Source organism: Ananas comosus, linkage group 7 (assembly GCF_001540865.1).
Source record: "Ananas comosus cultivar F153 linkage group 7, ASM154086v1, whole genome shotgun sequence".
Taxonomy (NCBI): domain Eukaryota; kingdom Viridiplantae; phylum Streptophyta; class Magnoliopsida; order Poales; family Bromeliaceae; genus Ananas; species Ananas comosus.
Window position 1 is genome coordinate 2157575 of NC_033627.1, and position 14095 is coordinate 2171669.

Sequence of the window (14095 nt, forward strand, 5' to 3'; positions counted from 1 at the left end):
TATTTGACCTAGCAGTTAGAGAAACAATTTTTGTAGAATTAAATTTTAGTTTAAAGAATTAATTTTGGTTAAAAATTATATAGTATTTGACTAAGTACAAATGAAAATGATTTTTAAAAGTAATTTAGTAAAGCTGTTTGATAAAAACTTTTCGCTGTTTGCAAACGATAAATTTTTTTGCAAAATTTTATTTTAAAATAATTTAAATTTTAAATTTTAAAATTCTGAATTTAAAATCTAAAATAGAATTTAAATTTTAAACTTTTAAAATTTTAAAATTAAAAATTTTATATTTAATATTTTCAATTTAAAATTTAAATTTTAAACTTTGAAATTAAAAATTAATATTTAAAATTTTAAATTTAAAATATTAGATTTTAAATATAAATTTTAAATTTTAAATTTTATTTGAAGTCAATATTTAAAATTTAAAATTTGAAATTCAAAATTCAAAATTTAAAATTTAAAATCTAAATTAAAACTGAATTAAAACTTGAAATTTCAAACTTGAAATTATAAACTTGAAATTTTAAATTTTAAATTTTAAATTAAATTTTATTGAAGTCGAAATTTAAAATTTAAAACTTGAAATTCAAAATTCAAAATTCAAAATTCAAAATCTGAATTAAGATCTAAAGCTTGAATCTAAAATTAAAATTAAAACTTAAATGTGAATCCAAAATTTATTCAGATTTCAAGAAGTAGATTTTAGCTACTTCTAATTTTTGGATTTCTAAAATCAGAAAGTTGATTTTAAAAATCAGAATCAAATTTTAAAACATAAATTACCAAACAATCTATTGATAGAAAAAATTACTTATGACCTTAAAATCATTTTTCAGAATCTAAGCCAATCGCCCAGATAGTTATAAAGCAAATACAGAGTTATTCTCTCATTTTAAAGGAGCATAACCTCAAGATTAAGATGAAATTATATGCTCCACAAACATGAAGCTACACATCAAATCAAGATCTATCTTATCATCGCAGGGCTAGCATATCATTTGTACCGTATCGCATTTTGGTGTATGCTGTTACCATGCAAAAGCATTACAATTATATAGTTCGTATGGATGTGGACTAATACCAGGGTTAATTACATAATTGTTCCCAACCTCCAACCTTTGCATCATTTTTTACTTAAGTCTCTAATCTTTTTTTTTTTAATTTTTCACCTGAGTCTCAAATCTTTCTTTTTTTTTTTTGCAATAAAGTCTCCAATCTATTCCTTGTATTGCAATTGCATCCCAACCGTTAAAAAAAAAGAATTAAAATTAACGGAATTACCATGTCAGCGCCTACGTAGCTTTGTTTTGCATGTCAATTTTAGTTACTAAACTTTACATGTTTTTTACTTTAATTCTTAAATTAGAAATTCAAATTTTTGAATTTAAATTCGAAATTAATATTAAAATTAAAATTTAAAACTAATCAGAAATTAAAAGTTTGAATTTGAATTCATAGCTACAATTTTGATTTAAAGCTAAATTAAAATGTTAAATTGAAATTCAAATTTTAAATTTGAATTTCAAATTGAATCTAAAATTTGAATTCAAAATTAAATTTTTTATTTTGATTTTGATAATTGAATTTGTGTTTAAAATCAAAAATTTGAAACTACAAATTTAAATTTAAAGTTTGAATTTGAATTTAAAATCAAATTCAAAATTTTGATTTTAAGTTTTAAATTTGAATTTGAGGTTTTATTTCAATTCTAAACTTGAATTTAAACTTTGAATCCAAATTCACATTTTGAATTTGAAATTTCAAATCAAAGTTTGAAATTAAATTAGAATTAGAATTCAAAACGTGAATTTGAATTTAATATTAAATACAAAATCAGAATTCAAATTTGAATTTAAATTTGAACCGAATATCAAAATTTAAATCTCAAATAAAATATTTTTCTTTGAATTTATAATTTAATTCAACATATAATTTAAATTTTAAATTTAAATTTATAATATAAAATTAAAATTAAAATTGTATAATTAACTGGAGTTGACATAGTGCCTCCGTACTGCTGACGTGGTACTTTTCGTTAATTTCAACTCCTGTTCGACAGCTGAAATTTAATTATAATGAAATCAAAAGATTGAAAATTTCACTTCTAAAAAAAAAAAGAGAAAAAAAAGATGGGAACCAAAACGAAGAAAAAAGAAAAAAAGAGCAAAGATTGGGGACCAAAACGAAAAAAGAAAAAAAAAAAAGAAGAAGAAGCAAAGATTGGGGACCAATAGTGTAATAAAATCTAAAGCTCTGCTGCACACCACAAACAAATGGAGTGATCATTGCTTGTCATTAATACATTGAAAAGCTTCTTGACCTTAAGCAGAAAAAAGAAAAAAAAAAGAAAAAACAAAATGAAGAAACAGCACCTTGTCGTTTATGCCTCTCCACTAGCAGGGTGGTCCTGCATGAATAGTTAATGGCAAATGTAGCTTCTAGTTCTTGCGAGTTGAAATGCCCCCAAATGACAATGTCTGTTTGGCCTGTAAAGTGTGCAGAATGTTTCACAGAGACATGCCAACCAGACGAATGCAACACTTTACTTGACACCATGTGGCTGGGTCGAACAGTTCAAAATGTACATCCAGTGAAATTTTAGGAAACAACACTACACAATTTCAAGATGATATTAGTATATATATATATATATAAATAGAGTTGGACTAGGCTACTATTAGTAGCAAAATCCTATTATTGCTATCAGTTTTTTAGCCTTTGAATCAACTCTTTTCATTATTTCTAACCATTTGATTAAATACTATAACCTAGTGAGGACCACTCAACCCTAGGGGGACCACTCAACTCTAACCGACTAATATCATCCTGATCCTACAATTTTTCATCCAAGGGTTAAAAACTTGATAGCAAAAAGAGTGTTTTACTATTAATAGTATTCCAGCCTAATTCTATATATATTTACCACCACCAACACCTTTATATTAGTTTTCTACTGCAAATGTATCTCGGCGATGTCTCCAGAACCTGCACTTGATTGGAGAGCTGGGGTCAAAGGGCATTGGTAAAGTATCATGAATATAAACCAAAATTAGCCCTGAAATTTGGTACTATTTTCAGTTCTGCCCACATAGTTTCAGTTCAATAGTCACAAACTGTTATTCAACTATGGGAAAGGACACAATGTCGCCACCATGACGATATTGGTTTGCTAAAATTCAAACTCATAGAATAAAACTGAAATATAATCAAACGCAAAAAAATTAGGCTTTGATAACAAAATTTGAAATAAAAGTCAACCTTAAGGGCAAATTGTCATAATTGAAACTATGGAGACAAAAAAAAAAAAAAAAAAAAAAAAAATCCAGCTCAAACTTTTAAAGGGATTGAATCTCTAATCAGACCAAACATTACAAAAAGAAATGTCTGGATCATTCTTCAGTGAGAAAACAAATTAGCTCATAATGACGCACAAAGATAATCTAAGCTCAAGTAGACGGCCTTCAAATCAATTTCATAAAAATATCAGAGGTCTCAGGAACTGTCAAACTTCATGAATGTTTTTCAGATCGCCAGCAACGCTTTCTTTTACTCTTGAGGACCACATTATTGGCAAGGGGTAGCTGTTAATGCCAGTAGGCATGGGCAAGAAAGGCAAACTCGTACGCGATACTCAAAAGAGCTAAAGCAAGAGCTAAGTGATTTTCATGAGCACATCAGAAGGGCATGAGAGTGGTTGAACTGACATAAGTTGCATTTCGCTATCATGTTAGTTTTTACTCATAAATTACTATAAAACACTTCGGCAACTTGAGAAACATGTGGATCTTGACCAACAAGGCACAGAGGCTTTTTGCCCACACATACAAGAGGATTTGTGTTACTATTGAAACATAGCTGTCAAAACATAAAAACTATAAAAGGTACAAAAAAATGATAGAACTCAATCAGGATTACCAACAAAAGAGCATGAAACTGCTGATTATTGAATGTCAGGCATACACCATACACTGCTGGACCCACAAGGCATACATATGATGAAAACAGAATAAACAAAAATATGAGCTAATTTATTCGACTATCATACAAGGAAAAATGCAAGTAATCTAATGTCTAGCAAGAGTGTCTTAAACACTACATGCAATGAATAACTTGTAGGTGCTACAACTTAGTTTGATTTGCTAAATCCCTGAGTTCATTGATAGCTAAAACCTACATCTGATGAAACCACCAACTGTGGCTTGAATGGTAATAAAGAGTTTGCCAAAAGATACAGGGATTATGTTGGGTTGAGAGGCAGACGAAAAACATGTTAATTCTTTCTAAGCCGTCTCATCTTTGATTTTTCTGCTTTGCCAACCACATAACGAGATGATGATGGCGAAGTGAAGCATATGCACACATATTCTTTCATTAATCTGAAAATTTCAAGTTATAGCATTGTATGACCCTCAAAATCAAAGCTAGACATCATGATTTAAAGTTATCAAACATTTATCTTCTCGATGTCTTAATTAGTTAATACCATTTGGTTTGCATGTCATTAAAACGAAACATAGGTAGTCTCATTCAGTATAATGATTTGGTTAGGAATTTAATATCAAAGCATTAATGCTTTGGTCATTTTCTTTTCTTTCCCAATCTACAACGTTAAACAAGTGGATTTCTCACTTGGCTTGCCCCATTATATGTTTTAACAAGCTAGCACTTAATTTGACATTATTCTATGCGAACTTACCACTAACTTTTAGATCAAGATCCATGAGGTTTATATTTAACATGGTAGATAAGTAGTCCCATGCAATTAATATGAAATAGAGTGTAATGCAAAAGTTTACAAGTTTAACACCCAAATGCCAGATGTGATCTACAGGTTGGAAAAGGCTTACATACGCAAATCATGAGTTCCTCATATCTTTCTATCATCTAACATGTCATTCTAACAAAAGTAACTTACAAGGATCTCCCTCACTGTTTCAGTTATACCTAGTTAACTAGTAAAGACTATATTTGAAATCTAGAACAGTAAGATCCCTTGTGGAGTCGATACAAGGGATATGAGATAACACCCCCTATCATACTTTTTTTCCTATGAAAATTCACGAGGAAAGAGCCTCCTAAGTGTTGAGACCATGCATGTACTTTATCATATTTACCTCAAAATATTATATTGTCCACTTGACAACACCAATTCACTGGCCAACTGCATTGAGAAATTTCAATGTGACTTACTAATCACCAAACTAAAAGAGACCATGATATGGTTTCGGTCCAACAAAACTGGGGTCTAGGAAGACAAGTTTAAAGACCATTCTAAGCTTCACCATCTTGCATGAAGTGGCTGCTTTAGAGACTCCAAATCACGAAAGTCCAAGATTTCTATAATTTCTCAATTGTTTGGCTCAGGAACCTCCAATTAACCTCAAAGTGTTCCCACTCTATAATAATTTCATTCAATAAATGGAAAAAGATTTGATTAACAAATTCAGATAATGCATTGGCCAATTTGGTCAGAGATGAGAAACAAGAATCTCAAAAACCCACATGAGAAAAGCATAGACTTCAATGAGTGGAACTTCTGCAACTGTATTTGTATCATCAGAAAGCAATCAAGATAATGCATGGAAACCACGTGTTTGCTCCCAGCCAGTAGCCAATAAAGGTCAGGTCAGACTCCCTTAAGATACAAAGGTTCTTATTAGTTTCAAATCCGTGGCCATAATATTACAATATAAAAAAGTATGATAATTTATTGATTAATATAGGCATTTCAAATATGTATATAAAGTTACCAATACATTAATTACATACAAAACAATAATGTAGAAGATCTAAAGCATATAAATTTTCTATATATATATTTTTAAAAAAATTCACAATTAGAGTTAAAAATAAAGGCCTAAATTTTCCTGTCTAGAAAATGCCTTCTTCACACGGAAAACTTATATAAGACAAATCTCTATAAATAAGAGGATTGAGAAGCACTTCTTTCTAAAATGTGCGGTCTCCTTTCCAAAATGCACAACCGCCTCCTTTTCTTCCTTTTTTTGGTTAGAAACTTTTCCGTAAGTGCAGCCAACAAGGGACGGAGCTATGTGNCCCCCCCCCCCAATAATTCAGCTCTCTTTTTCGGATGGACCACTAGGTAGCCATGGCCCCCTTGGCTTTTCAGTATTTGCTTAATAGCCTGTGATGCCAGCATAACTCTCTCTCTCTCTCTCCTTATTTATATACTCTTTTTATGTGTGAAAATATCTTAAGAGCCTCTTACTTATAGAGAATTTTGAAATATGTTTCTCTACTCTAAAATTTTTGTTTAATAATTTTTTAACTTCTAATTATCTTAGGTGAGCTATTTTATTTGACTAAATAAAAGATTACACTAGATTTTAATAGCTATGTTTATTTTATTTACTAAAAAAATTAAGTTACTATTATATTTAGTAAAATTTCTAAGTTATTTGAATATAATAATATAAATAAAATAATTAGAAGTTAAACGTCTGATAATAAAAAAAATAAAGTTCATGTTTTTATATTATTTATTTAATTAATAAATTTTTCTTATAATTTTTGTTAATTAGGTAACATTTTGTTTATTTGCAAAGTTTCTATTTGAATATATTTTAGCCCCCCTCAGGAGTCAGGATTGAATCCTAGCTCCGTGCCTACAACCAGCAATAGATGCATGTTTCAATCAAAGCATGTCAAACTTAAGATACAGAAATAGGTGCTACAAAAAAGGAAAAAAGAAAAAGAGTCCTAAGAGATGACTTAATTCTAAAATGAAACCATTACCACGAACCCAATGAATACATACTTTGCTAGTGTATAACACAAAGTTACCTTGAATGAATATGTAATTTATCGATTCTTGATTGCATTTGAATCTTTCCTGGTCAAGTGATATCATATATCAACTCTTCCATACAGAGAGAAGTGTGCACGCTTACTATCAACCTGTGCATCCAGATAAATTAAATAAAAAGCAAAGGAAATATCCACTCAGAATCTTAATCTTAAGATCAACTGGAAAGAATAATAGAAATTTCACAAGGATATAACTGTTGCGAGCTTTATCAAAAATATCAAAACTTTGCTCATAGGAGAAACTTTCAGGCTGTTAGTATGATTCAAAAGTCAAGCCAAAATCACTACTAGGTACCAAAACAGAACATCAGATACAAAAGCGGTGATTCCAGGTTTTAGTTAGATACACAGTCATTTAACTTCGGCAGGTGACCCTTACCCCTTCAGTCCTATTTACTGACTTTTTACGGTCTTCAGTGGCTCGCTATTTACATCTATTCCTAGCACGAGCGGAAAGCATTTGAGCAGTTTGTACGGACAAAAGCAGCACCAGATTTTTGGTTAGGGCAGTCTCGAGACCAGTGACCAGGCTTACCACACTTGAAGCATGTACCTGCAGAGAAAGTCTTCTCTGTGAACTTTCCCGCATATGATGTATCAGAAGCCGATAATAAGTTGGCATTTCAGATAAGTTTAGAGAGAAAAAAAAGGCATATAGAAAAAACACATAAATAAGTTTTCTTGTGCTATGTAGCATTGTTTGTTGCTCTATATATTACAGAAACAACCTTCTTTTACCTGAGGTTGAGGAAACAAAACGGCTTCCCGCTTTATCTGCATAGGAATCCGAGGATTGATTAGGACAGTCCTTGGCCCAATGGCCTTTCTGCCCACACTTGAAGCAAGAAGAACTGCTTTTCTCATTAGAAAGTTGGCTTCCTAAGCTGTTATTAAGGCTACGTTTTTGCAAAGCAAGTGAAGGTTGACTGGCTACAGAGATATGGTCGTCGCACCATTTAAAGAAGCCACAAGAACCATTTCCCTGCATGGTTCCAGCAGTAATTTCAACAGAAAGAGTAACATTAATATTTTCTCACATAATACACATCACTGAAGAACAACACCGGGCAGTGGCCATATTTCTTAAAACATGCATAACACAGATAATCATGTTCTTCTATCAGGTGACGGCCCTTAGGCTAGAAACAGAAAAGGTAAGCAACAGCTAAGAACGTGAAATTTCACAAGACAATGACTAACATAACAGAAAGATGACAATATGTTGGCAGCTACTTAAATTAATGCTTGCCAACTTATACAATAATTACCCTGGCATGAAAATAAAAATGCAGCGAAATATTAAAACTTCCTAAAGATGTTTTTCTACTGAATTTGCAAAAACAACTACCATAATATTCCACAATAAATTGCAGAACCTAATTTTTCTGTGAATCTACGGAAAAGCCAAATACCACAAATGTATGTGTACATAACAAGAGAAGCGGTAGCATGCTACCTTTCCTTCAAAAAAATAAAAAATAAAAAATCAAGAGAATCATATTGTTACAAGATACTACGAGGATTTAATGAAGTAGAATGAACAATAGCAGATGGAGAGTTTGTCGTGTTAATTAATCATACTAGATTAGAAAAGGATACTCTTGAAAATGAAACACAAAAAAATTGATATAGTTTGACTAATAACAGAACATTGACCTTTCATAAGCTTTTTTTTTCTTTTTTCCCTTAAAATGATCACCTCTCAAATGCATGAAAACCAGATGCCTAAAACTCCTAGAGTCAGAGGTATACATAAATATACCAACTCCCTTCTACACATAATTATAATATACTTAGTAGTACTTTTTTCTATTTATCTTGAGATTTTTATTTCTCAGCAACAGATACAACACGCTAATCTTATGCCCTAGAAATTCAGGCAAGTAATATGGTGCAACCTGACACATGAGATATACAAAGCAAAGGATGCAATATACAAAGTACAATAGGAAACAGGGAAATGCAAAGCATCTAAGCTGATATACCCACATCTGCAGGGCAACGATAATATTGCCTCCCCACATTCTTTCCCGTCTTTGTAGTGAGAACCGGGCAAGATCCAGCACCGCATGGACATGGAAGTTCCGGAGCTGACGAACCAGATTGATAATTCGTAGTACTTGGAGCAGTAGGTATGCTTGACGATGGGCTATCACACCACTCAAAAAAATTGCAACCGCCATTTTCCTACAACAACATAGCAAACAAATTAAAAAATAATAACTCACAAAACAGCAAGTGCACTAACAGATAATATAACATAAGTGCAACAAAATGGTAATAGGAACGTAATCATTTTTACTCTGAAAGAAAGGGGTTGTTCGGCCCCTACTTTAGGGTGTAGTGTTGTGTGATGAAGTGTTATATGCAAACGCGAGCCTAGTCATAACCACCTTTTACCTTTGTCTGATCCGTCTAAGGACAGTTTAAGTGCCCGATCAAATTAAAAATTTCACCTAATTGAAACACGTCTAGCATATTTTTTCACAGTAGCAAGATCAAAATAACTTACTCCATTAAGTTCGCCACCAAGAGTTTTTGTATATAGGGTTCCAAGTATTTTTTTTTTGCCTATCACAATTGTACTTTTCTACTGTGTAAAGTACAACTGTGATAGAGATTAAAACTATTTTGTTATATGCCTATCCCAAAACTTAATTGGTTTGTAAATGGTATCACGAATTAGAAATTATATTATTGTTCCCTGGGATTGGCTCTGGACCTATCCTGCGCAGCTCAGGTGGAAGATGAAGAAGGCCCCCTTCCGGGGGGTCCCCAAGCCATCAATGAGATACCACTCTGGAAGAGCTAAAATTCTAACCTTGTGTCAGGACCTACAAAGCGAGAATATCGGCTTGAGTAACGCGAATATTAGTGAGAATCCAATGCCCCGAAAATGATCCGTCCATGGAGGGTGAGTCAAGGCCTAAGATCAGGCCGAAAGGCGTAGTCGATGGATAACAGGTGAATATTCCTGTACTACCCCTTGTTAGTCCTGAGGGACAGAGGAAGCTAGTTTAGCCGAAAGATGGGATTAGATTGGATAGGCTGATGGGAAATCAATTAGGAGTTGTGGAAAGGACTGAAGATAATTTGTATCCATACTTACAAGATACTCTGAGTACTCAAACATTCAATCAGGATGGTTGGTCGGCTCTTATCTTATAGAATAACAGAGTAAAAGTAGTGCTATTACGAGAAGCAATATATTAAAACGCTCCCAATACAATTAGACACTCCAAAATGGAGCTTCTGATTCTAGGCCACACAATTTCATTTCAGCTTCCCACCACAGCAGAAGTGCGAAATGATTCTATTTGCCGGAGAGAATACTAAAGATAAAAGCAGAAGCAGAAATTACGGTTAAACGACAAAAATTAGGGTTTACGCATGCGAAATACGATCCCAAAGACATGAATTAAAACCGAACAACAACAATCGAATCGAATAAGCACGCTAAGATCAAAGTTTACGAGTAATTCCACAAGAAGAGCAGAAATTACTACCGCTCTCAGAGGGCATCGATAGAACTTGCGCCCAGGATTCTTCGCAGTGGCAGATGTTAAAACCGAGCAAGTCCCCGATCCACAAGGGCACGCCCTCTCCGGAATCTCCTCTCCTTTCCCGCCCCCTTCTTTGCTCCAGATGCTGCTCCTAAAATCGCTCTTCGAGTTATAGATCGGCTGATTCGGGGTTCGCCGCTGCTGCTTCTGCTTCTGCTGCTGCTGCTGCTGCTGCTGCCACACGAAGCTGTGGCTTCCCTTGAGCGCGGCGGTGTAGGAGCCCTCATCGGCGAGCTTCGGCCGCTTCGCTTTTCCCGCAACAGCGGCTTCGGCTTCTTCCACCAGCGCGAGGTAATTTGCGTCGTCGTGCATCGTCTCCACTCGCCTCCTCCCTCGCCCTCGCCTCGCTCTCAGAGGCCGCTCTCGTCCGTTCCGGGAATAAACATGCGGCGCGTCCATTTTCCAGTGTGGGTCGGATCTGAATCGGGTCTGAATTTGTCTCAGCAAGTCCCGATCCCAACCCGTTTTATGCTATGCTACTGCCCCCACGCGAATGCGAAGATGAAAATGAATTTATTTATAGCCCGTTTTGGACAAATTGCATGGTTAGTACTTAGTAGTTAAAGCGTTTGATGAAATTTTCATTTTTGTGATCCAACTTTTAAATCGCACATTCGTATGTCAATTGTTTTAAATCAATTATTATCGAGACTTTAGTTGTAGTCCGCACCCAATGTACCAATTTCGGCCACCTCCTTTTGCGGGCCAAAGGCCCAAAACTTAGAAAGCCTAGTCCAAAGCGTTAATCCAAGACCTAAATTCGGTCCAGAGTCTAAATAGTCTCTTTACTATAATAATAATAATAATAATAATTATAATTATAATTATAATTATGGGGGCTCAAATGAATGTGCTGAATAGAATATTCAATTTCATTATCAATGGAGGTGCAATTGTATCGCCGATTGCGCCTATGCCAGCCCTTTGGAAGCGCATGGGCATATGGCTTGGGACGTGCAAGTGTGCAACTGCACACTCTTTTTGTTACTGCAAAAGCTTCAAATGGAAGTTCTGCATTAGTACAATATTGTGTGATGTGCTAGCCCACTGCACGGCCAAGCCAACTTCTTCTGTCAAGCAACTACAGTACCAAATCGACAAAGAGTTAGTCCTAATAACTCAACTTAAAGTTAGATTGGGCTCTGGGCTTAAAATCGGATTTGGACCGGCCCATATTCGGTTCCTAAATTTCCGGACAAAGCTTGATACGACGCCCAAGTTATGTTCGGTGGCCCGCCCGACCCATTAATAGGATTCAATTTGTGATTTTTTTTTCTTTTTTGAGAGGAAAATAACGTGCTACCCACTTTATTTATTTCTTAAAGAAATAAACTTAGTTAGAAATGTGAATCAATTAGGATTCGAATTTACCGACCGTTCCTACAGCAAGTGGCAAAGGACTTGGTGGTTGGTACCCGAGACCTAAGTTCGAATCCTAGTTGATTCACATTTCCAGCTAAGTTTATTTCTAAATAAAATAAACGAAGCGGGTAGCATGCTATCTATCTCTCAAAAAAAAGAAAAAAGAAAAAAGAATTCGAATCTGGGGTCTCGGGTACCAACTACGAAGCCGCTTCGTCTATTTCTCAATTTGTGAGTATTATTGTTTTTTATTTGATAGAAGGGTGATATACAGTGAACTTAACTAGAAAAAGGCAAAGTTACATTTCAAACTTATAACCTCATATATCAACAATCAAGTTATTTGTCATTTGTGCTAGAAACTTAGTGTTACGATATATTTAGTATTTTATGCTATATTAGGATATTGTATATTACGAATTATTTAGAGTAAGATTATATGGTATATAATTCCAGTTGTAAAGGCATTGTTACTATAGTAAACTTATCTGTTGTATTATATAATTTTATCAACAGAACCCAAGAGGGTATACTCTTTTACCCTTCTTTCACTTAATTGGGAGCTGAAATTTCTGACTATTACAATTACCAATGAACCTATGCTTTACAAATTGTGCTACTTTATCTTTTTGCAAGCTACATTAGGCAAAATTATGATCTCTCCTCATATATTGTGACAATTTGTGTTAAAACGCTCCAAAACTACTCCATTTTGTGGCCTTTTTGACTTTTTTTTCTCTTTCCTTCCAATCACCATTCGAAACCTCTCTCACCACTTTGAAGCATTAATCATCCATCGTCAATGACACGAATGAGTACAAACTTTCCACAAGCACTTTTGCCTGATACAGCCATTTTCAACACAGAAGCTTCAAATCAGGATAATATATAATTAATTCCTTTTCAAATATTTATCACATGTATATTGACTACTTGGGTTCAACGACTACATTATGTGCCAACCCTTAGTTGAGTACTTCCATTACCATCACCATCAAATTGGGCCACTACGGCGGCTTAACCGTTGATTCGACTAATTTTGTTTTTTTATCCAAATATCAAATAATTCTTAGGTGCGCTGAATATTTTCTCTCTTAGGAAAAGAAAAAGAATCTTCTTTCCACCAATTATTTTGATATAATTTCATTATTTGATATAAATTATAATGTGATTGTTTTGTTATAAATCTTAAGTGTACAAACACTTAACTACATATGAGTCACTTCTTTCTGAGAGGTCCCTCATATGATTTTTGGCCTTATGTAGGTAGAGTCGTCTAATTTTGGTCTACAAAACAATGAATGATGGTTTGCGCTTGTCCCCTTGTGCATGGATGGTGACTGAACATTAGACGAATGTGGCCGAAAAGGAGAGGAAATGGGGACCCAACATTAGTAATATCTCAGGTACAGGTGGGTTTGGACTCGTCCATGCAATTAGACCCATCGCGTGGGGACCCACACGAGAACCCTAATCACACATCACCCGGACCCAACTTGTTGGATTTCAATCCGAAAGCCCATCGCTGACACGTGGCAACTGCGTCTGACACGGTGCGGGGCCCACACGTCCCCTGATTCCCACGTGTAAGATAACTGTGACTTGGACGGAGTAATAATTAAGGCTGCGTATGCCGTGGACCCATTATATTATATATTATTATTATTATTAAGAAAAAACGCGTACAAACTAGTCACTGTTTAAGCGTCGGAGCATCCAAGGTGACTTATGCGATGAGAATTATTTAGACACGAAAACTGTGGGCCCTCCCTGGCTCATGGGCGTGCTTACGGGGCCGCCACGTGTCCCTTTGGTCTTTCTCATGTCCCTTGCGTTGACTAGTGGTCATACACATTTATATATCCCGGTTATATGTTTTATATATGTCCATGCATTAATTGTGTGTTTATTAACCCGGTACTTGATGTATTTGAATATGGTTAAGTTCGAGTGGTCTCTTTCTTGTACGTGCATGTAAACGTGCCCTGTTTCTAACTCGCTGTATACGAATAGCATTGCATGTGATCCTCTGCGTGCTTAGCCACTGTTACAACGGAGGGCTATCACGTGTGATGCTCCTCCTACTCCTATAGTGATCACGTACACTGGATGCTCAAGTGCTTAGAACATGATCCTAGTGATGATCACTACATGATGATCAAATGCAGCACCCATTTTGGTGTGATCAAGAGATATCAACTTTATGGAGGGCCCACGTAAAACGGATAAGCGTGAGTGTCTTTTCCATCTCATGTCTTGTTAGGTTGCGCCAACATTCGCGCCACGTGTAAATATGGACACTCTCATCTACCTGGCCTATTAATATGGGACACTAA

At 34.6% G+C, this 14095-nt stretch overlaps 1 protein-coding gene across 3 annotated transcripts; it reads right to left on the bottom strand.

Annotated features, from left to right (window-relative positions):
• Positions 5381-10843, bottom strand: LOC109713197 (DNA topoisomerase 3-alpha-like). 3 transcript variants are annotated; one of them, XR_002217063.1, is made up of 6 exons: positions 10341-10843; positions 8824-9021; positions 7573-7816; positions 7214-7387; positions 6811-6924; positions 5381-5641 (listed from the first exon to the last, which is right to left on the bottom strand). XR_002217063.1 is itself a non-coding variant. In XM_020237191.1 (4 exons), the coding sequence occupies exons 1-4, from the start codon at positions 10794-10796 to the stop codon at positions 7275-7277; spliced, it is 1011 nt and encodes a 336-aa protein (XP_020092780.1). In that variant the 5' UTR covers positions 10797-10843; the 3' UTR covers positions 6978-7274. The 3 variants fall into 3 exon arrangements, 1 of the variants encoding a protein (XP_020092780.1); XR_002217062.1 differs by lacking the exon at positions 5381-5641 and having other exon boundaries at positions 6735-6924; XM_020237191.1 differs by lacking the exons at positions 5381-5641; positions 6811-6924 and having other exon boundaries at positions 6978-7387.

Excerpts from the sequence above, each read along its gene's own strand:
- LOC109713197 (XM_020237191.1), bottom strand. The coding sequence starts at position 10,796 with ATGGACGCGCCGCATGTTTATTCCCGGAACGGACGAGAGCGGCCTCTG. Across the intron at positions 9,022-10,340 it reads ATCGATGCCCTCTGAGAGCG|GAAAATGGCGGTTGCAATTT; the intron begins GTAGTAATTTCT and ends ATGTTGTTGTAG. Across the intron at positions 7,817-8,823 it reads ATTATCGTTGCCCTGCAGAT|GGAAATGGTTCTTGTGGCTT; the intron begins GTGGGTATATCA and ends GGAACCATGCAG.